Here is a 24,767-nt window from a genome sequence, read left to right as displayed (position 1 = left end):
TTGGTTTTGGATTGTAATTACACTACATTCTTTGACTGTAATGTGATTACATTGCAATCTTATATTGTAGTGATCTGTTGCAAAACAAACACTGTAATGTAATTTAATTAAATACATTATAAGTAATGTGCTCTTATTTTTATTATACCAAACGTTACCTAAAACTTACCTGTTTTTAAACCGATCAAGTGATGGGTAGAAAACGATGTGAAGCGGACCTAATTAGTATATAATACACCAAACATTATTGGAGTTTGGAAAGACACCTAGTTAGCATATATTAACACGGAAACTGGCAACTTCTGGAAAATCAAAACTATCCATCCTCTTTCTCTCTTATGAAGGGATGTAGCATACGGCTCTTTTTCATGTCTGCTTGGCTTTTTCTCCCATTCATCTATACCTTTGTTGAGACTTTTGATTTTTCAATGCTCAAGGTTGGGGAAATTGATTTAGAGTCGGCTTGGTTTAATTCTTTTTTAACTTAAAAATTATTATGAAGCTTTTATAAAACATAATAATTTTTAAAATTAAACTATAATAATTTGATAAATTATTTAATAAAATAAATTATATAAATTCTAATTTTAATTAAAAGTATCTATATTATCTTCAATCACCTAATAAACTAAAACGGAATAAATCTGTTTCTAATTTATATATGATTTCATATATTAAAAATAAAAAAAATTCATAAAGAAACGGAAAAATTCAAAGTTGTAAGTAATAATAGTATTAAATTTTTTAGTGAAAAGAGAGAATTTTTAAATAGTACTTGAATGCAACTTTAAATTTTAGAATTTTGTTTCTTTTAATTTTTATAAGAATAAAAAAATTATATTGGAGAAAGGTGATTTGTAGAGAGAGGGAGAAGAGAGGGAGATTGATTGAGAGATAGGATATTTTTTAAAAAATTAATATGTTTGTAAAAGAAGAGAAAAAAAAAGCTCTTATTTAGAGTTTTTTTCTTAATTTTATTTTTTAAATAAAAGCTGATTTTAAAAAAGAAATTTAAATCCTATTTATCGACCTAGCTTCTATTTTTAAGAGATAGACAAATTAAAAATAAATCAGGCCAAACAAGCACTCAAATTAATTTTTAAGTTGGCATTGACTTTAAGAGGATTGGGTAAATTGGGGGAAGAGGCAAGGCAACATTAATATATATTTCACTTGCATTTAGTGTTGCCTTTTGAAATGTCTTATTATGATAAATTTCCTTTTGTTTGTAAAAGAAAAAAAAACCAGTGAATTATCTAGGATGAAAGTTTGTAAGTAATATAAATCGATGTCCAAAGTTTGTAATCTTTTGAGGTAAAAAATAATTCCTAACACAATAATTGTAAATTCAATCAATCAAAATGAGGAATTGTGCGTGTCAGTTTAAATAAAACCACAACCTAATCTCCCACACACACACATATATATATATATATATATATATATATATATATTTGGGCAAGATTGCTATATAAAAGGTTTGATCTGTATTTTAGTATGTACGATGAAGAATTGATGTGATAAGAAAGGTGGCGGCCCAGCCCTGCAAGGCTTAGCTTCATGTGTAATATTTTTAAAGTAATTAAAGCACCCGGGCCCTGCAAGGCTTAGCTTCATGTGTAATATTTTAACTTGGAGGTCTTTTGTTTAAACTCTGAAAAAAAAGTTAGGTTTGCTATCAAAAAGGTGAAAGCATATTTTTTTATAATATATTTAATTAACTTATATTACAGTATTTATTTTACAACATATCACTGTAATGTAAGATTGCAATGCAATCACATTACAGTCAAGAGATGTAATGTGATTACAGTCCAAAAACAATGCAATTATATTACATTGCATTCTGTAATGTTTTCAAAGATAATTTTACCTTTTAACTTTATTATTTTATTAAAAATATATTATATTATTATAAAAATATTAAAATAAAATATATAATATAAAAATAAAAAATTAAAATAAATAAAATATAAAAAATTAAAATTTATATAATATAAGTAAAATAAACTAAAATAAAATATATAATATACAAATTAATAATAAAAAATAAATATATTAAAAATAAAATATATGACATTAAAAATATATTTAAGAGATGATATAATATAAAAATTAATAATAAAAAATAAATATATTAAAAATAAAATATATAAGATTATAATAATAAATAAAAATAAAATATATGACATTAAAAATATATTTAAGAGATGATATTATATAAAAATTAATAATAAAAAATATAAATGTATTAAACTTGTATTTTAATAACTATGGGTAATTTTGAAAATTAAAGTTACATTGTAAACCAAACGCTACAATGTTATTTTTTTTACATTTTAATCATTATTTTGCTTGCATACCAAATAGACCTGTCAATATGGGCCGGCTCGGCCCAGCCCGACCCTAGCCCTTGTGGGTTGAAAAAATATGGGTAGGGCCGGGCCAGCCCATATTTTATATGGGCTACAAAATGTTCAACCCAGCCCAGCCCTTGCTAGCCCATGGGCCGGGCTAGCCCTGCCCCCCCTCCTCCGGCTCCCACGAGTCCCGATTCCCCCTGCGGCCCTGCCCGCCCCCCTCCGGCTCCCACGAGTCCCGGTTCCCCCCTGCGGCCCTGCCCGCCCCCCTCCGGCTCCCACGAGTCCCGATTCCCCCCTGCGGTCCACCGGGCTGGCCCGTACCAACCCGGATCAGCCCTCGGGCCTAAACGGGCAAGCCCGTTTAGGCTCGGTTTTAATACGGGCTTAAATTTTTAAGCTCGGCCCGTCCCATATTTTAAAAAAATGGGCTGACCCGACGGGCCAAGCCTATTTTGACAGGTCTAATACCAAACACTGTAATGTTATTTTCTCTACAATCATATTGCTTGCAATCACATTACCTGTAATCACATTGCATTGTAAAATAGCAAACGTTACCGAAAGATTACCATAAGTTACGCTGGGTAAGATAATTTTATATATGTAGATACTTGACAAAAAGATTTATTAGCTTCATGTGTAAGAGATTTAGCTTGCATGACATGTACTATCATTCCAACTACTGACAGCTGCCCTTTTCTTATAGATTTTATAACCTTGGTCCTTGAAAATCATTGTAATTTTGCCTTTGATAACGTAAAGAAAGCATTCATTCTAATTACGTCTTTACTTGTAATAAAGGTTTGCTTAGTCCCTTTCAGAAACTCAAATACTAGATATGATTTCTAGGTTCCATGATTTCAACTTATTCACATTTGACGTTTTGTTGTTAAATTTTATATTGAGTATATATCGAAATTAAAACCAAATGACGATTAATGAAGAAATCTTTTTTATGTTAAGTAATTCAAATATTTAAACTTAAATTTATATTATAAGATTTCCTTTTATAAATCAACCATTATATATATACTTTTATACTTATGAGAAACGAACAAAAGTGAATTATTTGATTTGATTTCGTGCATGCAACATGCTTAAAGTATGAGAAATGTGGTAGGATCCATGGGGTTCTGTTGACCTCTCCTTTCTGTCACGACTGAGTAGAAGCATTGAATGTTGTGGCCAAGATAGCTAATTTGTACCATGTTCTGACAAACAGAGTTGAGAATTATTTTCAAAGTTTTGTTGTAACACGTGACTGGCAAGCAATAGGGTGATAAGGTCAATGTCAACCTACAGCTTATAAGGAAAATATCTGATCCCCCATATGAAGTAGAAGATTTTATTATTCACATAACATTATGTTATAAAAAAAATCATCCATGTGTGCCACAATATAGTTTCAAAAATATTAAAAAATTAAAATTTTTAATAAATTTTACATGTATGGCTAGCTACCGTTACATTTCTCTAATAAAGATTCTAACTTAAAGAAACAAAAAAGTTTGCATAAAAGGAGCAAGAGAAAAGAAAAGAGAAAGGTAGTGGTATCTTTTTCTTTGTTTCAAAAATATGTAATGGAAAGTGAGTGATGTTTAGAAATTATAAACCAATCGACATGTTTGTATAAAATAATGTATGTTATTTATTTATAAAAATAAAATCATAGAATGAATATACTTTGTAAAAATAATTATAAAGAGTTATAATATTAAACTTTGTTTTTTAAAAGTCATTTGATTGGAAGGAATTAAAAAATATTCTTGAAAATTTGGCCGTAATCCAAAACATATTATCACATTTTGCTATTGTAGACTTTTTTTTTTTTTTTGCTATTGTAGACCTGGTAATAAGATACACAATATATTAATTTCTTTTATTCATAGGCAAAGCATCAAAATTTTCAAAGAATGGAATAATAGCTTCTTGTAAAATTAAAACTCATAATAGGGTTTGCTAGTCTCCATCTGACATCTACATAAAGGACAGTTTTTTTTTCCTTTTAACCCACTCAAAAATACAAGAAGCATGGAACTTATGGCTGCAGTACCCCATGGCTCTAGCTTCCTCTCCTCTCTCCATGTTTTCCAGACAAATCCCACAAACTTCTCCTCCACCTTCTTCAATTCTGACAGCATTCGTTCCAGCAAAAGCAGGGTCAATAGTTTCGGCTAACAGTTTAGCCAGTTCAATGCCCACCTCTAACTGAACTTCCATTAACGCTGTTTCGTAGTCTCTGTTGGTTTCACGTGCCCTTGACATGGCCAGCGTTGTTGCCATTGTTTCACACCTGATGAAATCAAGTTGTTCCTTGTCTAACTTCCCTGAGAAAGTAGTTCTTGGATCATAAGAACGGTCGAAACTTGAATAACGTCCCCAGTTGCTTAACCTGTTCAGCGTTTCTGCTTTCAAGGTTGCTATCTGCTTCACATCCATTGTGACGATTGATATATAAATGGATGAATTTCTTTAATTCTGGAAAAAGTTTTGAAAGCCTGGAGAAATAAAAGAGAAGCAAAGAGTAAATTAATTCTTTCTTAGTGATTCTAGGTAGGCGGTGACAATGCTTTCGAAACAAGTAGTTAATTTCAAAGAAGTGTCAGTCTGAGAGAGGTATAGAGATGGTCAAACCGCGTCGGCTTACACCGAAGACATTGGCAAATATTGCTTGGCAAGTCAAATAATTTGGGTCTTGATTGATCCACTAGAAAGAGGACATATCAGGTTTATTTTATTATCCAGACTTACGAACCTTAATGTTCATGCTTTGGGAAACCATATAACGCTTAAAAAGAGCATAACTTATCTGTATTGTGGTTTCTAAATAGGAAAAAATATCCATCGCTCAAAAAGTTTTGATCTTTAATAATCCTTTTGAAAAAAATGAAAATTCAATTACAAGTTTGCATTGATTATATTCCTATAATGTTTATTGTGTTAGTTAGTAAAAAATAAATATATACCCCATTATTTGTTATTTATTAGCTTTATACCATTTGTGAGTAATAAGATTGCTTCCACCAAAATAGCATATATGTGCGTGACTAAGGATCTGCAACATGTGGAGAGAGTCGACACAGATACAGAGTATTGCAATTATATACTGGTCTGCTACCGCAGTTACCGATTTACAATTCCTCATTCAACGATATGTAGTAGCACAGGCAATCCTAACGTCATTAATCAGTGATTCTTGAACCTTGATTCCAGCTTCTTTCATCCGGTACAGAAGCTTAATAGCCCTAAGACACAACTCATTCTGTACATAACCCATAAGCATGGCATTCCAACATGCAATGTTTCTTTTATCACCAACGATCTCAAATGCCTTTTCAGCATCTCTCACTGAACCGCATTTACCATACAGGTGGATCAATCCGCACTGTACGAAAACATCTGATTCCAAGCCAAGCTTGATGGCATTGGCATGAACCTGTCGACCAGACATGCCATCATCATCCATCCTAGCACATGCCTTGAGAACACCTGAAAAGGTATAGTTATTCTTCTTAATTCCCTGTCTACCCATCTCATTAAAATCATCAACAACCTTGCCGAATTGATCTTCCCTGCAGCTATTCACAATCCTTGCTGTCCAAGTAACAGTATTACGTCGTGATAATTGATTAAAGACAAAGTCGGCATCATCTAGGCACCTGAATTTTCCATAAAAGTTGATTAAGGACCCAGATAGAGACGAATCATTGCAAGCACCCAACTTGAGTAACTGGCCATGCACTTGCTTTCCTAATCCCATATTCTTGGTCACAACACATGACCTGAGAAGACAAACGATGATCCAAGAGGGAAATTTGAACAACAAATTGTGGCGTTCCATAAGCACGAAATAAGCAATAGCCTGTTCAGAGTCACCAGCGCGGAGACATGCAACAATCATGATCGCCCAGGAGTTGAAGTCCCTAAGCAACATCTGATCAAACAAGTGACGGGCAACGTCCAAGTGACCGCACGAAACATGCATGAGAAGAAGGCGGTTAAGCAAGGGTAAGGAAGGCTTGATGCGGCTGTTTCTTATGTGGGAATGTAACTCGAGAGCCCTGCGAGAGTGGCGGGTGACGGTGCATTCTTTGACAAGGGAAGCGTAGATATCAGGGGGTATGGGAAGGGAAAGGCTATCCATTAAGCGCAAAATGTCGGAGGTTGTGTGGCTGCTACTTGGGTTGCTGGTGGAAATGGGAGTAGTGGGAGGTGGTGTAGTTTTCGAAGATTGTTTGGGAATGCGAAGGGGCAGCTGAATATGCAGTTGAGATATGGGTGGTGCTGGGGTGGCTTGGGACTGAAACATTAACTTGTTGGAAGCTGACATTGCAGGTAGAGCTGGCGATACCACGTCCATTTCTATTTAATAATGTTCCATTTCATCTTCATGACAGCATAAATAAGATGGCCTCGTAACTGTATTAAGAAAGGCTGAGGAGAGATATAAAGTTGCATCTTCTTTTGTATTTGTATCTTTTTTCTTTCTCGTATGGTTGAAGAGTTTTCCTTTTTAAAAATTTATGGACTCACCCACAATTTGGGCCACCTCTCTGATGACCCAGTGAACATGCGAGATTCATATTTTCATGAAATATGATCATTCAAATTGGAAAATGGGAAAATAATAATAAAATTTATGATCATTCAAATAAAAAAAAAGGTTTGAACCAATTACTTGTTTTATTCCGTAATAAACATCTGGACAAAAACCAGTGCCTCCATATGTATAAATATTTGAATTGCTTATTAAAAAGGACTTTATGTTGTACAATTTGGCAACTACGTTTAACAAAAAAATTACAATTTTAAGGCTTACACGTTACCAGATAAAAAAAGAAAAAATCAAATTATGTACCAAGGCGGACTATAACAAAGCTTTATTTTGTTACTATCAGGCCATGGAAGCACGCGGATTGATTTGCAACAACAGCTAAAGAGGAATGTGTGAGGTCACTCGTTGAAATTGTAAAATCTGTAAACCATTGACAAAATATTAAGATTCAGTGTCATCAATGTGTTCCTGAGAAAGTTTCACAAAATAAAATCCATACCAACTTCCCATGAATCTCTGTCAGTTAAATACCCAGAACAATTATATGCTACTACAACCAAACCTCACTCTGCATATGAACGAGGCTTTCATGATCTACAACCTTGTTCAGTTGAGGTCATTGGGACCACCTACGCAAAGTTTCTATGGCTACCTAATGATGCCACTTTCAGGTAGCAGACACCAGTTTTCTTTGAGAATTCATCAAAACTTTGGTCATGTTGACATAAGGCAGCCCGCAGCAGTCCTCATTGGTCCTTGAGATATCTCAAGTTCCCTGCCTCAAAAGAATCGCACAAACATACAACTATCAAGATGAAAGGTCAGCACTTACACATCTTCATGGTCTTTATTGACCTCCACATTGTTTGTGGCAGATTCATCAGTAGAGAACGTACTGCTTAAATGGTTGTGACATGGATGATATCCTAAATCCTCACATTCACTCTCTGGTATCGTTTGATCATCAGTTGATTGGTAAGGAAGTGATTGCAAGAAGTTGAAGTAGGCATACTTGATATCAAATTGCATATCATACCCTGACAATCAAAGTTGCACACCTTATTTTCTGAGAAACAAAACCAAACAAGGCAACAAGAAAACATTTTATCCTTACAGTAATTTACAGCAATAGTGCATCCTCCGTCTCCTGGACTCTGTCTAACGTGATGAAACCACATACTTGGTCTGCACCATCCCACCCAAAACCTCAGAACTATGATCCACAAAAAAACCACTTACTTCTTAATATGAAAACCACAATTCTCAACAATCATATACCTTTATTTGAGTTTCATTTGTATAGTCAGAAATTCAAATTGGGTGAACATACAGGCTTAAAACTAGAATGTAGTAGTATAGACAGCAGAAATGTTGAGCGTATATAGACAATTGTTACCATCTACAACAAAACTAAGAATTGGAAAGTGGAAATTTAGTTTGAGGCTGACAATGCACTAAAAGCTGCTTCGAAAAATCAAGGTTTAGTTGTTTTCTTTATTTGTATAGGATTGAAACCTCCCATGTTGTCTATGTTTTATCAACTGATGGAAATTCTAATTTGGGGTTTTGTCAAAAAGGTACTCACTTAACAATTTGAATTGTATTCTCTAAGGTATTTGGCAGCATAATGAGATGGGAATGAAATGAAAGGCATATGGATCACTCCAATTGATCTAAAATTATATAATGATGTGCAAATTATTGGACAAAATGAGTCCACCGTCATCAGTTCGAGTATCATCAGAGGAGAGGATAAGGAACTTACAAGTAAAGAATTTCTCCGGCCTTAACAGTAACCTCAAACGGCTTAGGCCCATTAAAATACAATGGAAATTTCGATCTCTCCTGTTCCGCACTCCCTGTTGCAGGGTAAGGATCCACACTACACCATGGCACGCGTCTCTCCGGCTCTTCAAGCTCCAACAGGAACTCTCCACTCTCCTGTAAATCAATAGGACAACACTCTCAAATAAATAGGTTTCCAAATTCTCTTCTACTAGTAATGATTACCCAATTTCAAGAATGGCAGGAAGGAACCAAAAAACCTCGGAATAGGAGTATCGAGCTGCTGGATAGTCCCAAATATACATGCGGTGAACGTCAGTAGGGGGAAGTAGCAAAAAATGCTTCTCCCCGGAAACGACGGCGTACAAATTCTCGTAATGGTCTTTGTGGAAAGAAGTCTCCGATAGATGGTTTCCAATCCAGAGATTGACGGCCTCCGGAAGGCAGCCTAAAGCCTCTGAAGCCCATGGAATATGGTCATCGCAATCGGACTCGAGCTCACCGTACTCGGTTCTGAAGCAGTCGTTTTGCTGCTGCAAATAGGCTACCAAATGATTGGGAGGTTGACGGATGAGGTCAAGGGCGCGAGGGAAAGCGGTGGGTTGGACGTGGGCCGAGACGAAGCAGAGGGAAGGGTGCAAAGGGTGGGGGGCCAGGGCGTCGGCCTGGCCATTGGGAGTGAGGTGGAGAGAGACGAGGGAGGAGGAGAGGGAAGTGGAGAGGTAGGAAGGGGTGGGCCAAAGGGAAAGGGCTGGCCAGTGGGAGATGGCGTTCGAGATTAAGCAGGGTTTGTTTTGGGATACAAAGTCTCTGAGGAATTGGAGTGGTGTCGGGGAAGAATGGAGGCGGTCCACGGAGTTTCCTAGGCTGACCTCCCTCACTTCCTCCCAGAGGGATTCTAGTTCTACTTGTTTTCCTCTCATTCAGAAGCTTTCCTTTGTTGGACTCCGGCTAGTTTGCTTGGAGTCACTGTAATTAAGCCTTGGGTTCTACAGGTTAAGGACAGCATATCTCTTGACTCTTGACAGTTTTTTTTTTTTTTATGTTGAAAAAATGAAAATGTATGCCAAAGCCATCTCAATCTGATTTTTCTCTTTAGGTACCCTTGTTGGTAAGAATAGTTTCTTGTTAACTTAATCCTTCTCATCTTAGATCTGATAATGCATAGAGTTAATAATGTTGCACATGAATCCATTTTGCTTGCATTTGTACCAATATGTGAAAATCGGAAATCTACATGATGTGGTTAACCCTTCCTCCAAGGAAAGGAGGTAATAAGGGGTATCCAAGAACAAGGCGAGAATGACCTTACTATTCTCCCAACCAAAATGTACCCTGAATTTATATGTTTCATAGCAAAGCTGCAGCACATGAGTTTATTCACTTGTGCCAGCAGCACCCTTGCTGATTTTCCTTGCACATTATGCTGCTATGACTTGACAATTATTTGCATTTTGACTGACTTAAGTTTTGCCTTTCTTTTTTAGTTGGTTTGTGCAGAAAATTAAAATTGTACTTTAGGGGGGCACAAGTGAGATATGAAGTGAATTAAACTCGATTTTGCCCTTTTTTTTTGTTGGTTTGTGCAAAGCAAATCATAGGAAGTTTCAAGGAAAGAATTCATTGAACAACAACTTAATTTACCATTTCATGTGATTAAAGAGAGCATGAACATTGATATGTAGGAAAAAGATATATTCAATATACAGAATTGAACAACTCAATAAATCCTTAACTGTTTATCAGCAACAATTACAAAGTTGTGACTACCACTACACAAAACCTCAATTCTACAAACAAGTAGCCACTCAGACTTACACACAACACATTAATAAAACACGAACAGAGGCTAACCATGGTATAAATCACTCTAAAGGTAGTAGCATTACCTCATCGGCCTGCCAAGGTGAGCTGTCCCCATTCTCAAGAATATTTTCATGTTACACGTATCAACAGCACAACCATGATAAAAATACATGTCATGGCAAAGATCAGAAGCCACTGGAAACAAGTAGTCTTAGAGGTTTCTGAATATATCTTCATGGCACGGGCATTTGCATGTCCAGTGCTAGCAAGACTACGCTCAACAGCCTTCTCTGTGGAATCAAGTATCTGCAGTATGCCATAATCAGTTTATAAGACCAGCAACAAACAGTTGTAAAACAAAACATGGAAAAAGCTAGCACACATGCGCACACAGACACACTCTAGGTATATATGCATGGAAATGCATCAGAAAAACCTGAAACCCAAATGCTCTATTAGTTGAACAAAAAGGGATAAAGGAGATGCATAAACTTGGCAAATATCTGTTTTTGGACTCAAGACTTCATCAAATTAGTCTAAGAAGATCCCATGGGTGACTTAAATATAAAAACATCATTTCAATAATATGTCATTTTCATTTTGAAAAAAGGAAAAAAAGAAAGCAAGCTATGCAAAATAAGTAGGATAGATACCACAGGAAGAAATAATATAGACAATACAACATGCTATTACAGCATCCTTTTAAACCTTTAAAACATAGCAACCATGCTAGTTGTTTCACAGAAATGCCTATTTTGTTATAAAGCTGTATTGACGTAATCCCAGCTGGTGCAAATAGATAAAACATGAACTAATCCGGACTTAAATGCAGTAATTGGGAAAGTCCTAACCACTGCAGAGGAAACATTTGATTCTAGACTCATAATGCATCAACTCTCCATGTACATTATGCACAATAAGAAATCACACAAAGTTTTATAGCTTATTAATATGATACATGAATGAATACATACACATGAGCAAAATTATATCTGCTTCTATATTCCCCAAAACATATAAAATTGACACATGTCATGTCTTATCAAGTGCAGATAATCAATGCAAGGAACAAAGGAACACTTAATAGCGTATAAGTGCACTTTACTTTTTCAGTGTTCTCCAGGGATCGGCTCATCATGAGACTTCTGTCTTTAAGTTGCCGTGCCAAACCAACCATCTCATCTGTTAAATCCTCCTGAAGCTTTCTGTTTTAAAGGAGATTATTAACAGCCATTAGCAGCGACATAAACCCAAATAATATGGAGATATCTTCAAGCTTTATAATCATTCACGCTACCCCATTAGGACATAGCTTTGACATGACAAGTATGATCCCATATGAGCCATTCACTGACCTCATTCATTTGCAGTCCCTTCCAGCAGCAACATATCTTCATTTATTCTCAAACAAATCTTAACTTTAACTAGGAGAAAGCATAACTGACTCAAAGTATCAATAGGCAATAGCAATATCAAATGATACCTGTGCTTCTGTATGTGTGCTTCAGCTGCAGCATCCAGTTTGACAGGAGCTGATGTATGAGCCTCAGTGGTGTCTTGCGTTCTATCTTTGATGCTTGAGGTAGGCCTGTTCAATGGCCCATAGCAATCAAAACAAAATTCAGGAGCTAATATGAATTTCAGTCATCCTCAGTTCTTAAGATTCACTTACACAGCTCTCCTTCTTAATCCTGGAGAAGAAGGCATATGACTTTCTGCATCTGAATTAGGACTCTGTTTGAAAGAGTTTCTGGTGCCTGGCTCTTGAGATACCTTAATATCGGGCTGGACCATATAAAGAAAGGTTAACGATGACAACCTCTATGAATAAGAATCAACAGACCATGAACAGACATAGACAAGCACAATGCATACACACTGATGCAGCCATGGGAGAAAAAACTGTATTGCTTCTATAGTTATAGTTTCAGCACTAGCATTTCAGGATTTTCCTTTTACAATTCTGGCTATTATTCAAATCATTATAAGATAAGCTTTAACGTAAATATACACACACACCAGTGTGGCAGTTACTTTTGAAGCAATTTCCTCAATCTTCTCTGAATAATCATTGACCACAGCCTTTGAAATTCTGGGGAGGAAAACAAAATTAAATTTGAAATCTAATAAGCTATCACAAAAACAAAACAGTTAAATCAGTTGGATAAGAGAAGTAAAGAGGAATCAGTTATCAAAATCCCACATGATCCTCTTGCTTATATTATTGTGATCCACAACAAATTAAAACCAAGAAGCTGCTCAATCAAATAAAAGCATAATAGGGAAAGAAAAATGAACCTTGGTAAGCCTTCTGGTGTTTTCTCCTCAGCCAACTTTTCTAATAATTCTCGTAAAGTAGCAACATACTACACAAAAAAAAAAAAAGTTGAATTCTTTACATCATTCACAAATTTAAATGAAAAAAGAAAAACCCATACAGAAGGGAAACAAAATTCAAAAAAGAACAAAAGTCTGGGGAAGAAATCAATCAGCATTCTGTGAAAGACATGGACCCAAAATCTTCATCAAATACTAATGAAAGATGAAACATGTGGACATACGTGTACGAGTTTAGAATGATTTTGTTGTTGGGGTGCCGCTGCAAGTAACCTCCGAAAATTCACTTCTGTTTTACTCATTCCCATCTCTAAATATAAGATAGACAAAGTTAATAATCAAAGAAACAATTACTGGGCAGTATTTTCAATTTTCATAAATATTTAAATCAAAGGAAACTGATTAATTGAGGGAGACGGAATTCCAAAGGGAACCCAATGAAAGATCTTGAGTTCGGCAAAGACGGATTGATCTTCAATAAATGTAGTAAATTCTAGTATAACCGAGAGGAAAACCAAGTTTGAGGAATACCTGCAGGCAAGACTTGATATGGTTTGGATTGAGATTGCGGCAGCTCCCTAAAACTCTGCCTTGTCTTCACAACCTGTACAAATAAACATATCAAAATAGAACAAAAAGTGTTTTATATTCCATATACTATTGTGAGTTCCGGCTTCCGTGTCTCGGATCCAAAGGGATTTTGGCCCTTGGATCTCTCTCTTTCTCTCTTTCCCTCTGATTTCTGTTTTATTGTCTTTCCCACCATCTCACAAAACAAAAGAAAAGGCTTTCAAATTAAAGCCCTCTTTAATTCTTTTCGGCTTTTGGCCAAATCTGTTCCAAACCGTCGACTTTGCAATTTTCCTGCTGGATACAAGGGTTGAAGATTTAATGTTAAGAAATTATTTTGATATATTATTGAAATTTAATTTTCTATTTATTATCAAAATATATTTTAAATATATTTTTAAATATATATTTTTAAATTTAAATTAAATAAAATAATATTATTTGTTAATATAATTGTTCTTTTTAAGCCTAAAAATTGATGCCCAAGTTCGCCGCGAGTCAAGACTCAAGCTCGACACTTCAGGACCTAGACAAGCAACTTGATCCTTGCGCACCTTTAATTTTAAGGTAAAATATACTGATTTCTTAAATTTTAATTAAAATGATATAAAAATTTATTAATTTTTAAAATAAGTACTCCATTTTAAAACTACAAATATTATTAATAAAAATAATAAAAAAATAAAATATTTTTATTAATTTAAAAAATTATTATCATATTTTAAAAAATATGGAGTACCAATCTCTCCCCAGCTCCCCTTGAAGGGGGGGCGCCGGTGCTGCCTCGCTCCCTTGGGAAGCCCAGGCTCCCAAATCGGGCTCCCCAATGGGGAGCTTTTTTTAAAAAAAATTAATGAAAAAATAATATAATTATATAATTATAATTATAAAAATTAATAAAGATAAAATTATTTTTTTATTTTTATCATTTTAACAAGTTGATGAAAATATTAATAATTAACTAAATAGCGGAATCCACGTAATCAATGACAAATAATTTTTTGAAATGAAATATTTATTTTAAAAATTAATAAATTTTTATATAATTTCGATTAAAACTTAAAAAGATTAAAATATTTTACTTTTAATTTTAAGATCCAAAGGTATTTTGGCCGGTCTCTCTCTTTCTCTGTTTCCCTCTGATTTCTGTTTTATTGTCTTTCCCACCATCTCACAAAACAAAAGAAAAGGCTTTCAAATTAAAGCCCCTTTTAATTCTTTTTTGCTTTTGGCCAAATCTGTTCCAAGCCGTCGACTTTGCAATTTTGCTGCGGGATACAAGGGTTGAAGACTTAATGTTAAGAAATTATTTTGATATATTATTGAAATTTAATTTTCTATTTATTATTAAAATATATTTTAAAATATTTTTAAATTTAAATTAAATAAAAATAATATTTTTTGTTAATATAATTGTTCTTTTTAAGCCTAAAAATTGATGCCCAAGCTCGACACTTCAGGACCTAGACAAGCAACTTGACCTTTGGGTACCTTTAATTTTAAGGTAAAATATACTGATTTCTTAAATTTTAATTAAAAAGATATAAAAATTTATTAATTTTTAAAATAAATACTTCATTTTAAAACTACAAATATTATTAATAAAAATAATAAAAAATTAAAATATTTTTATTAATTTAAAAAATTATTATCATATTTTAAAAAATATGGATTACCAATCTCTCCCCAGCTCCCCTTGAAGGGGGGGCACCGGTGCTCCCTCGCTCCTTGGGAAGCCCAGGCTCCCAAATCGGGCTCCCAAAGGGAGCATCGGTGCTCGCCAATGGGGAGCTTTTTTAAAAAAAAATTAATGAAAAAAAAATAATTATATAATTATAATTATAAAAATTAATAAAAATAAATTTTTTTTTTATCTTTGTCACTTTAGCAAGTTGATGAAAATATTAATGATTAACTAAATAGCTGAATCCACGTATCCAATGACAAATAATTTTTTGAAATAAAATGTTTATTTTAAAAATTAATAAATTTTTATGTAATTTGGATTAAAACTTAAAGAGATTAAAGTATTTTACTCTTAATTTTAAGATTCACTTTTGTAACATTTTTATATACATATGGTAATCACTATTTACATATTTAATCTACATAGTTCATAATTGGATCTTAAAAATGTAAATAGTCATATTAAATGTGTTGAAAGTAAATGAAAAGATAATAAAGAGAAAACAGGAATATTGTAACAATATGCAAATTATACTTTGAGTCAGCATGTATTTATAATAGAAAATTATGACAATTAAAATTTATTAAAGAGGGAAAACATAGTCAATTATGAAATCATTTTTATTTTTTATTTAAAGGAAACAATTTAAACTCAATTTTATAAGTAGTAAAAAAGGTATACTTATTATTAAAACAAATACTTAAATTATAAAAAAATCATTTTATTGAATGTGTGTTCACATTTCTACTGTAAATGGTTTTCAAGAGAAAAAGTTCTAAATTAGGAGATCCTTATAAAATTTTTTTTTTATAATTGGTGGAAGAGGGATTTGAAGGTAAGGGATTATGCACCAACCAATGAGCTAAATGCTCAGGTGCAAGAGATACTTATAAATGTTAAAAAATAAAATTAAAAAGTAAATATCTTGACCTATTAAGTTTGGACTATTAATATTGAAAATAGACAATTCATTTCAAAAGAATATTTTTCGCTAAACACATATGTTCAGTTGTTAGTCAATTGTTAATATTTCTGTTAACTTGATGAGGTGATAATATTTCTTGAACAATTTTATTCTTCATTAATTTTAAAAATTATAATATTATATAAACTATAATTTTTTATTTTAAAAAGTTTTTTCTTTACCATTCAAAAAAAATTTCTCTCTATCCTACCTCTCATCTACCGATTACTCTACGATTAGATTTGACGATACTCGCACTTCCTTAAAGCTACGCTCTCTTGAAATGTTGAGATTTGTATCGACAACAATTTAACTGTATCACTGGATTACACTTATTATAATTATGTCAACACAACAATTTCAGAAATGTTGAGATTGCATCCACATGTACCAATATAGACCCAAAGTGTGCCCAAAGGACGATATCTTACCGGATGGTACATATGTTGGGAAGGGTTGGCTAATAGCATACCTTTCTTATGTAATTATGGCCAGGATTGAAAGCATTTAGAGTGGTGAATTTTAACTTGAAGAGTGGCTCGAGAAACAATAATCTAATTCGGTTTCCAGTATTTCATGGAGGGCCAAGAATGTGTTGCAGAAGGATTTTGGCATACCTTCAGATGAAAGCTGTAGTTACATCAGTAATTGAGAGGTCTGAGATCCATGTAAAAGGTAGATGTTCACAGCAGATTTTATCTTTGAATCTCAGATAGAAGGCAGGTTCCTCTAAAGGGTGAAGGAAAGAAGTGTAGATATGCAAACTATTTAATTAAGGTTGATAAATTGTGTTTAATGAATTACGCATTCTTATGATTGTTCATCCAATAATATATATCTAAAAGTTTATAAAAAGACACTTCAACGGTTTGTAACTGGAAAAATCTTCCTAGAGATCCTAGATGTGCATGTTTGGAAGCCATTAGATATGGGATGAAAGAGATGTTATCATTACCTAAGCACTTTTCATTTAAATTGGTTTTGTTTGATACTAAATACTGGGTTGGAGGCTGAATTGATGCAAATAAAAGTGTTAGGATTTAAATGAAAATTTTAATATAGATGAACGGTTTACCGTTATGCCATATAATATAGTAGGCACAAACATATATCCATGGAAAAAAATAATAAAAAATCAAACAAAATCATTAAGAAGTTAGACTAAACCAGCACATAATTAAACTTTAACTTAAAATTTAAAAGTTTTAAAACCTTTTATTTTTGTTTTATCAATGACACGATTCATCATTGAAAACTTCGAACCCAATATTTATACAATGTTACAGTTCGAAAGAAGCATGGAAAAGAATAAATGGATAATATTTCATTCTTGTATGTCGTAGTATCCAAAGTTGAAGGATATTCTTTTGAAAGGTCTAATGGAATCAAGTTTGCGAATTAACGATCAGCTTTTATTTAAGAAAAGTAATATTTAAATATTTAATTTATTAATTAATGTAATTTTTTTTAAAAAAAATGCAGCTCAACTCAATAAAAAAAAAAGGCTGGAAAATATCCTGCGTAAATATTTTGTAAGTAAAGTCGGAGCAGCCATCTTTTCAAAGGCGTAGGGAGGGGGGCTAGTAGGGGCCCCACCTCCCAAAATTACAAAATTTTATATTTATTTCTTTGTTTTATTTTAAAATTTTATTTTTATTTTTTAAAAATTTTACAATTTTATTCTTTCAAATATTAAATTTTTCATTTTCACTTTTTCAAATTTAAAATCTTTGACTCCGCCAGTAAATCCTTTTCCAGCAACACAATTCCCACTTCAAGTCTCAAGTTTCCAGCATAAATTCCTCTCCCAACTCCCCATGTTTGATCATCGCTTGTCCATGGAACTTTTCCCTCTTCTATCTCTTCTCTTCCTCTTCGCCCTCTCTTTCTTATACCTTGGCCTCTGCTTCCTCAACGTACCAAAGAAACATGCAAACGCAGGCCTCAAAAACTACCCCATCGTTGGCATTTTACCTGATTTCTTGAAGAACGAGCACCGTTTTCTCGACTGGACAACTGAAACTCTCAGCTGTAGCCCTTCCAACACCGCTACCTACATCCGCCTTGACAATGCCAAAGGCATTGTGACAGCAAATCCGTTGAATGTCGAATATATGCTCGAGACCAATTTCCACAACTTCCCAAAAAGTGATCAACTGACATCACTTGGCAAAGTTTATCTCGGCGAAGGAATCTTTAATGCTGATAATGATACATGGAAAATACAAAGAAAGATTGCGAGTCCTAAGTTCAGCGCAAAGTCGCTTCAAAATTTCGTCATGGACCATGTCAAGTTCGAAATTTCCACGAGGTTAGTTCCAATCTTGGAAGAAACCTCGAAAACAAATCAGATATTGGATTTACAAGATATCTTGCATTTGATAACATATGCAATTTGGCTTTTAGTATCGACCCTTTACCCTTGTTGTCTAGGGGGTGATTCAACTCATGCAGCTGCTGAGTTCTAGCGAGCATTCGATGAGGCCACTGTGCTTACTTCTGGAGGAATCTTGTATATGTTTCTGTTAATGTGGAAAGTGAAGAGATTTTTTAATGTAGGATCAGAGAGAGCATTGCAAAAGTCTATCTCCATCGTTCACAACTAGGCCGACGAAATAATACAGTCAAGAATAATCGAAGACACAGGTGGGAAGGAAGATCCAGAATTGTTATCCTCATTTATTGGAAACGAAATCACCTGAGTTTCTAAAACATACTGTTATAAGCGTACTCCTCGCTGGTCATAACACAACTTCTTCAGCTTTGAGCTGGTTCTTTTGGCTGTTGTCATTAAATCCAAACGTGGAGCAAAACATATCAAAGGAGATTGAAACAATTCGGAAACGTTATGGGAAAAGCATAGGCGATGTTTACGGTTTCAATGAGCTCCAGGATATGCATTATTTGCATGCAGCAATTTCGGAAGCATTGAGATTGTACCCACCTGTACCTGTGAACTCCAAAATGTGCCAAAAGGACGATATCTTACCAGATGGTAAATATGTTGGCAAGGGACGGCTAGTTACGTACCACACCTATGCAATGGTAAGGATGGAAAGCATTTGGGGTAAGAACTGCTATGAATTTCAGCCTGAACGATGGCTCCAGGATGGAAGATTCAAGAAAGAGAATCCGTTTCGATTTCCGGTGTTTCATGCAGGGCCAAGAATGTGTCTGGGGAAGGATATGGCATATCTTCAGATGAATCCTATAGCAGCATCAATAATTGAGAGGTTTGAGATCCATGTGCAAAGATAAGTGCCCAAAGCAGCTGCTATCTTTGACACTCAAGGTGGAAGCTGGGTTGCATGTAAAGATGAAGGAAAGAAGTGTGGATATGTAATCTAATTAATTAAGCTTCGATAAATTGTGTTTACATATATAAGATTGTTTGCAGGCAGTAAATAAATAAAATAATGCATACTGAGGAGCCGTGTGTTGATCTTGACAGATTTAATCCTGAGGTTTATGTAATCCAACATCTAATACTTGTTTCAAGGATATTTGATGTGGTAGCTAGTTTATGTTCTCTTGATTAAATTTTGTTCAAATCACTAAAAGACAAGTTAGATTCACATGATGGAAATAATACTGAACTTTAATTTTGTAACTTAAATATTATAATTTTTTAAATCATGTGTTAAAAAAAAAAAAGCTTAGTTGTTGTTGATTAATACATACTTTAAATCGGTTAAAGGGTTGGAATTCTATAGAATTCCAATAACCGAGTATTATATATTCATTTTTTTTCTTTTGGTACACAAAGAAAAGATTTTGTTAATTAAAATCAAATATAGAATTTATATTTGATTAATTGTTCAATGTATAAATTTCGTAAATTATAAATATGCCAAATATATATTCGATATCTTGAATAATTATATTAAAATCGAGCAAAGTATTTGGTCTTAATAAAATTACAATAATATAATTCATAATATGATCTAATAAAGTGGATTAAACTCCAATATAATATGTGTGTGCCTATTATATTGCATTAGTTTTTTCCTTACCAAACCTTGTAATATAATTTAAAAGTCACATTGTAGAGAACGTAGATACACATCCTCATATGAAATGCCATTAAAGATTTATTTTCTCTCCTATTACAGAAAATATTAAAAATTTCACTCATTAAAGAGTTGTAGAATACGGAGATGTAACCAAGATTTTATTGTATGGACTTTCGACAATTAATTTGGTTAATATTATTTTTGTTATCAAATCATATATCAAGAACCAAGTTAGTTCTAATGTATTCTAATAAATTTTGAATTAGGTGTAATTATACGTTAAATTTAATGTACTATATAAACCCACCTCATACGAATAATTCAATTAATTCAATCAAAAGGAAAAGGTTTGATATATAGCCGCAAAAATAACTCCTCAAAAAACATGAAAACTGAGTGAAAGATTATCAAAATGGATAATCATTTAACCATTACGAATTCAATCATACAATCGCACTCCAATTTCTTTAAAGAAATATGACGACAGCATTAGGCTAAAATTGAAGATGAATAATTTGTTTTCTTCACTATATATAGCTTATGCAAAAAGTATATTCTACAAAAGAAAAATACAAGGGTTTGATTTTGGGTAGAGTCAAAATTTAGTCTGTGGGTATTGGTATTTTTCACTATATATTATTATCATGCCAAAGCAAAAAGAGTAAAAATAAGCAGTACACAAAAAATAAAATAAAATTGTATATATATTTCAAATGACATAATATCTAAAAAATTTTAAATTATTTAAAAAATTTTAAATGAGTTTTTATTTTTTTTATTGTATTCAATTATGTTCTTATATATATTTTTTGTTAAATAAACTTTTATTATTTATAATTAACTAATAATTATTAGATAAAATGTCACTTGTCATTATACGTTACATAATGTTAATATAATATCTTAACATGTCAAAGTAGATGATAATATAACATCTTGATATGACAAAATGACACGATCCAAATGACATTTTTCACCTTTTACGTCAACACCACACTAACAATATATCAGTACCACATAAGTGTAAACTAGTAAATGAAATTTAAATTAATAATAATTTATTAACTGTTAATTATAAAGACTTATTTGATTTAAAATAAAAATGTAAAATCTGAATTGAATGTAATAGAAGAATTAATAAAAACTCATTTAAATTTTTTTAAATAGTTTGAAATTTTTTTCAGATATGATGTCTTTCCAAGTTTAAAGTTGTAAAGATCAATAACCCATGCAAATGACATAAAGTTAACTTTTAATTATTATTTTTCTAAGTGCATCAGAAATTAGATCATGTCATATATCAGGATCACTATTTGATTAGTCAATATATTCGATTGATCAAATCCTTTAATTGAGTTTACCCAAGTAAACTAACTTGGATAAAGTTCCATTTAAATATGTGGTCGTTGTTTAATAGTTTAAATGTATTAAATTAACCAGTCTGTACCCAAAATAAGACTGGCCTAAAGAATAAAAACTATACTGATCTTTATTGCTTTATAATCAACTGTCCACTTTATTCTCTTCCAAAATAGAAGAGAGTTTTTGGACAAACTAATTAGAACACGAGCTGGGACTTTCCCAAAATCATGTGAACAAACAAGTCAAACACGGAACTTGTACGTGCAGTGCATGAATTCGTTAAAGGCGGAGCATACGTAACAAGACAGCCCACGCCAAGAGAGTCGTGCGGTGCAGCCACCCCAAGCAGGATAAGATTGCCACCCAAAAATAACAATAAAGAGAGTATAAGAATTTTAAAATTTTTTAGAATAAACATTAAGACATTTTGGAAGTATTAATATATAGGTATGTTGAACAAAGATAACATCAGGGCAACATAAGCAAACAACATCACGTACTGTCGGAAGAAAAATTAAATAAATGAAGGATAATTAAGTCTAATGGAACTTGGAGAAGAAATCAAACATTTGTTTGTTGATGTCGTCAGGCTTTTCTTGGTTGATCCAGTGGGTAACTCCTTTCATCACAACTGCTTCCTCCAGAAATGGTACATCTCTCTTGAAGCCGCCATTGTGAATGTATTCCTTCATGCCAGGCATTGTATAGACAAGATCAAGGTCACCCATCACGAACTTCACCGGCACCTTAATTTGACTTCCAGACCATGGTGCTGACAGTTCCCAGTTTCTATGTGGTCATGACAGAAGGAAAAATTTATCAGAGATCAACGATGAAAAAGCAAGAAGTCAAGTGGGAAGGTTAGACACATGTACCTACCTATCAAAGTTGCGGTAATAGTTGAGAGCAGGAGTGATGCCAGTTTTCTCAAATTGGGTGGCATAGTAGTTAGCATCTTGGCTGGACAACCAAGGGGGCAAGTCAACCGGACCATCCAACGGATGCCCGAACAGATTTCCTTTTGGTAAATAAAGAGGGTCCGGAACACGGTATGATAGCAACTCCAACACAGCTCTTCCTAGGCCAATCTCTTCAAACTCTGATTCCATTACTCCTGGCTCCTGCACCAATATATATTACCATTCAACATTACCCAAGCAGATTTGTAGTAACAAATTAAAGAGTATCTGTAAGTACCACTAATAAACCAAAACTTGGTTACCATGTATAATTCATAGTTCACATAATTGATCCCAAAAATATTTCGTATGATAACAAACAAATGATAAGCCTCGGAGTACAAATCTCCATAGGCTCTATATATGTGTACCAAAAGACATATTTGACAACAAGAAACGTCTCGCACGATACAATTCTTCATAGATCACAACTGGTTAACCCAAAAAGGAAAAGCAAAATGCAAAAGGGTCTGATGACTAAAATTCTAGGCAGATAAGATAGTCAACTACCTAATTAAAATCATAATGATTTGTATTTAAGTTATATAAATCCTAACTGACCTTATTTAATTTAAATTTTTAATGAATCGAAATAAAGTAGTAATAAGAAACTGTATCCAGCAATATATTATATTATATTATGGGTGACATTTTATATTTTTGATCGTCGAAACCAAATCTAAGATAACCAATTAAGTGATTAACTACAACTAATTAAATTTATATGAGCACTAGGTAATCATAATTAATTTAGAATTCTAAGTGAATCAATTTAAAAAACAAGAACTAGCTGCCCAACCAAACCTTAGATGACGTTTTAGGTCTTGGTTAATCAAAAGCTAATCATTTAAATAAGGAAGTTAATTTGGCTAATCAAAAAGACAGAAACTCAACCTGAAACCTGGCAATGTAATGGTCATTCCCAAAGTAAGCTGTCCAGGTCTCGACAGGTTTGAATCTTGGATTATAAGGAATAAACGGCACGCTCAAATTGAACAAAGCTTTCACTCTGTCCGGTCTGAACAAGCACAAGTACCAAGCAATGATGGCACCCCAATCATGGCCGACAACGAACACCTTTTCCTGATCCGGTGCAACGGCGTCCAGGAGAGCGATGAGGTCCCCCACCATGTGGAAGCAAGTGTAGCTGGCGATTGAGGCTGGTGCATCGGTTTCGCCATAGCCACGGAGGTCAGGAGCCAAGGCTCGGTAGCCAAGGGAGGCTAGGCCATTGATCTGGTGACGCCAAGAGTACCAGAGCTCTGGGAAACCATGGAGGAAGAGAATCACTGGGCCTTCCCCTTTCTCTGCTAGGTGCATGTTTATGCCATTAACTCTCACTGTTTTGTGCTGAATCCGCTCCATCTCAATTTCTCGCTGCTTCAATGTCTAGTACTTTCTTGAGTTGTTTTTGTTGTTTGAACCTATATTTATAGCTCAGCGGTGCAGGCTAAGATTTAAGATCGAGTGTGGGTTATGCCGCCACGTTATACCACGTCATACCCTTGTTTGAAAATGAAAATTAAAGTCAAAGTTTACTTCCTATGCATTTACTGTATGAGAACAAGGCTGCGCTTGACATCATGTCGCCAGAGCTGAGTCTGTTTGTCCTTTTTTATTAAAATATTAGAATGTAATCCATGCTACGCGTTGGGTATAATATTCTTATTTATAAATAAAATATAAATTTAATTTATATTAATAAAGATAATTATTTTAAAAAAAAATCCAAATATCATTTACAATAATATGTCAAAATAAATTTTTAAAAATTAAAAGATATTACGATGATTTATTAAATTTATTCAAAATAAACTTATTTATGAAATTTTTTCTCAATCACAAATTAAACTAAAAAAACTGTCTATTATTTTCTCAATTTTTTCTTTTGTTTTTTTTTTGTCGTTTTTTCCTCCCTTGCGTCGCTCTCAACCCAGACTTGTACCTTTCTCTTAAATACGTTACCACTCTCCATCCCTTTTTTACCCTTTTCTCTACTTATTTTTCACCCAATTTTTTTTCAATTTTTTTTCTTTTTCTTTCCACTTTATCCCTACTCATTTTTACTTTCAACACCTCAACTATAAGATTGTATTTGATATATTATAAAAAATATGATTATTAAAAATGTGATTATTGGATATATGATTGTTGAAAATGTAATTATTAAAAATATAATTTTACAGCATTTAATATAATAAGGAAAAGTGATAATTGCATGTAATATGATTATTGAGAGGATTATATTATAGTGTTTCATTTATAAACACTTTACTAAAATGTAATATAAATTAACAAAATTACTTTTATATATAAAAAACATATAAATTGAATAAATTCATAATTTTTAATGTCAAATTTGACTT

The 24,767-nt window shown here is 33.2% G+C and overlaps 4 protein-coding genes and 2 pseudogenes across 5 annotated transcripts; 1 reads left to right on the top strand and 5 right to left on the bottom strand.

The window, feature by feature from the left end:
- Positions 1–4,214: 4,214 nt before the first annotated feature.
- Positions 4,215–5,102, bottom strand: LOC110412355 (E3 ubiquitin-protein ligase ATL9-like; annotated as a pseudogene).
- A 250-nt stretch (positions 5,103–5,352) lies between these two features.
- LOC110412710 (Tetratricopeptide repeat (TPR)-like superfamily protein) lies at positions 5,353–6,812 on the bottom strand. The gene has a single exon (XM_021423321.2). The coding sequence runs from the start codon at positions 6,721–6,723 to the stop codon at positions 5,509–5,511; it is 1,215 nt and encodes a 404-aa protein (XP_021278996.2). The 5' UTR covers positions 6,724–6,812; the 3' UTR covers positions 5,353–5,508.
- A 276-nt stretch (positions 6,813–7,088) lies between these two features.
- On the bottom strand, positions 7,089–10,259 carry LOC110412420 (2-oxoglutarate (2OG) and Fe(II)-dependent oxygenase superfamily protein). 2 transcript variants are annotated; one of them, XM_021422950.1, is made up of 5 exons: positions 8,964–10,259; positions 8,684–8,859; positions 8,033–8,103; positions 7,815–7,955; positions 7,089–7,693 (listed from the first exon to the last, which is right to left on the bottom strand). In XM_021422950.1, exons 1-5 carry the CDS (start codon positions 9,624–9,626, stop codon positions 7,665–7,667), a joined length of 1,080 nt encoding a protein of 359 aa, XP_021278625.1. In that variant the 5' UTR covers positions 9,627–10,259; the 3' UTR covers positions 7,089–7,664. The 2 variants fall into 2 exon arrangements, with proteins under 2 accessions (XP_021278625.1, XP_021278624.1); XM_021422949.1 differs by having other exon boundaries at positions 7,089–7,955.
- A 124-nt stretch (positions 10,260–10,383) lies between these two features.
- LOC110412421 (uncharacterized) lies at positions 10,384–13,892 on the bottom strand. Its single transcript, XM_021422952.2, has 8 exons — positions 13,378–13,892; positions 13,071–13,156; positions 12,808–12,875; positions 12,529–12,601; positions 12,182–12,294; positions 11,993–12,097; positions 11,615–11,714; positions 10,384–10,815 (listed from the first exon to the last, which is right to left on the bottom strand). The coding sequence occupies exons 2-8, from the start codon at positions 13,152–13,154 to the stop codon at positions 10,639–10,641; spliced, it is 720 nt and encodes a 239-aa protein (XP_021278627.1). The 5' UTR covers positions 13,155–13,156; positions 13,378–13,892; the 3' UTR covers positions 10,384–10,638.
- A 3,530-nt stretch (positions 13,893–17,422) lies between these two features.
- LOC110412328 (cytochrome P450 CYP94D108 pseudogene) lies at positions 17,423–21,848 on the top strand (annotated as a pseudogene).
- On the bottom strand, positions 21,545–23,817 carry LOC110412966 (epoxide hydrolase 1-like). Its single transcript, XM_021423638.2, has 3 exons — positions 23,296–23,817; positions 22,322–22,563; positions 21,545–22,231 (listed from the first exon to the last, which is right to left on the bottom strand). The coding sequence occupies exons 1-3, from the start codon at positions 23,764–23,766 to the stop codon at positions 21,982–21,984; spliced, it is 963 nt and encodes a 320-aa protein (XP_021279313.1). The 5' UTR covers positions 23,767–23,817; the 3' UTR covers positions 21,545–21,981.
- Between the last annotated feature and the right edge of the window lie 950 nt (positions 23,818–24,767).

This window comes from Theobroma umbraticum, unplaced genomic scaffold (assembly GCF_002168275.2).
Source record: "Theobroma umbraticum cultivar Fairchild unplaced genomic scaffold, ASM216827v3 scaffold_95.0, whole genome shotgun sequence".
Lineage (NCBI taxonomy): Eukaryota > Viridiplantae > Streptophyta > Magnoliopsida > Malvales > Malvaceae > Theobroma > Theobroma umbraticum.
The sequence above is the reverse complement of the archived record's forward strand: the minus strand, read 5'-3'. Positions and strand labels throughout refer to the sequence as shown.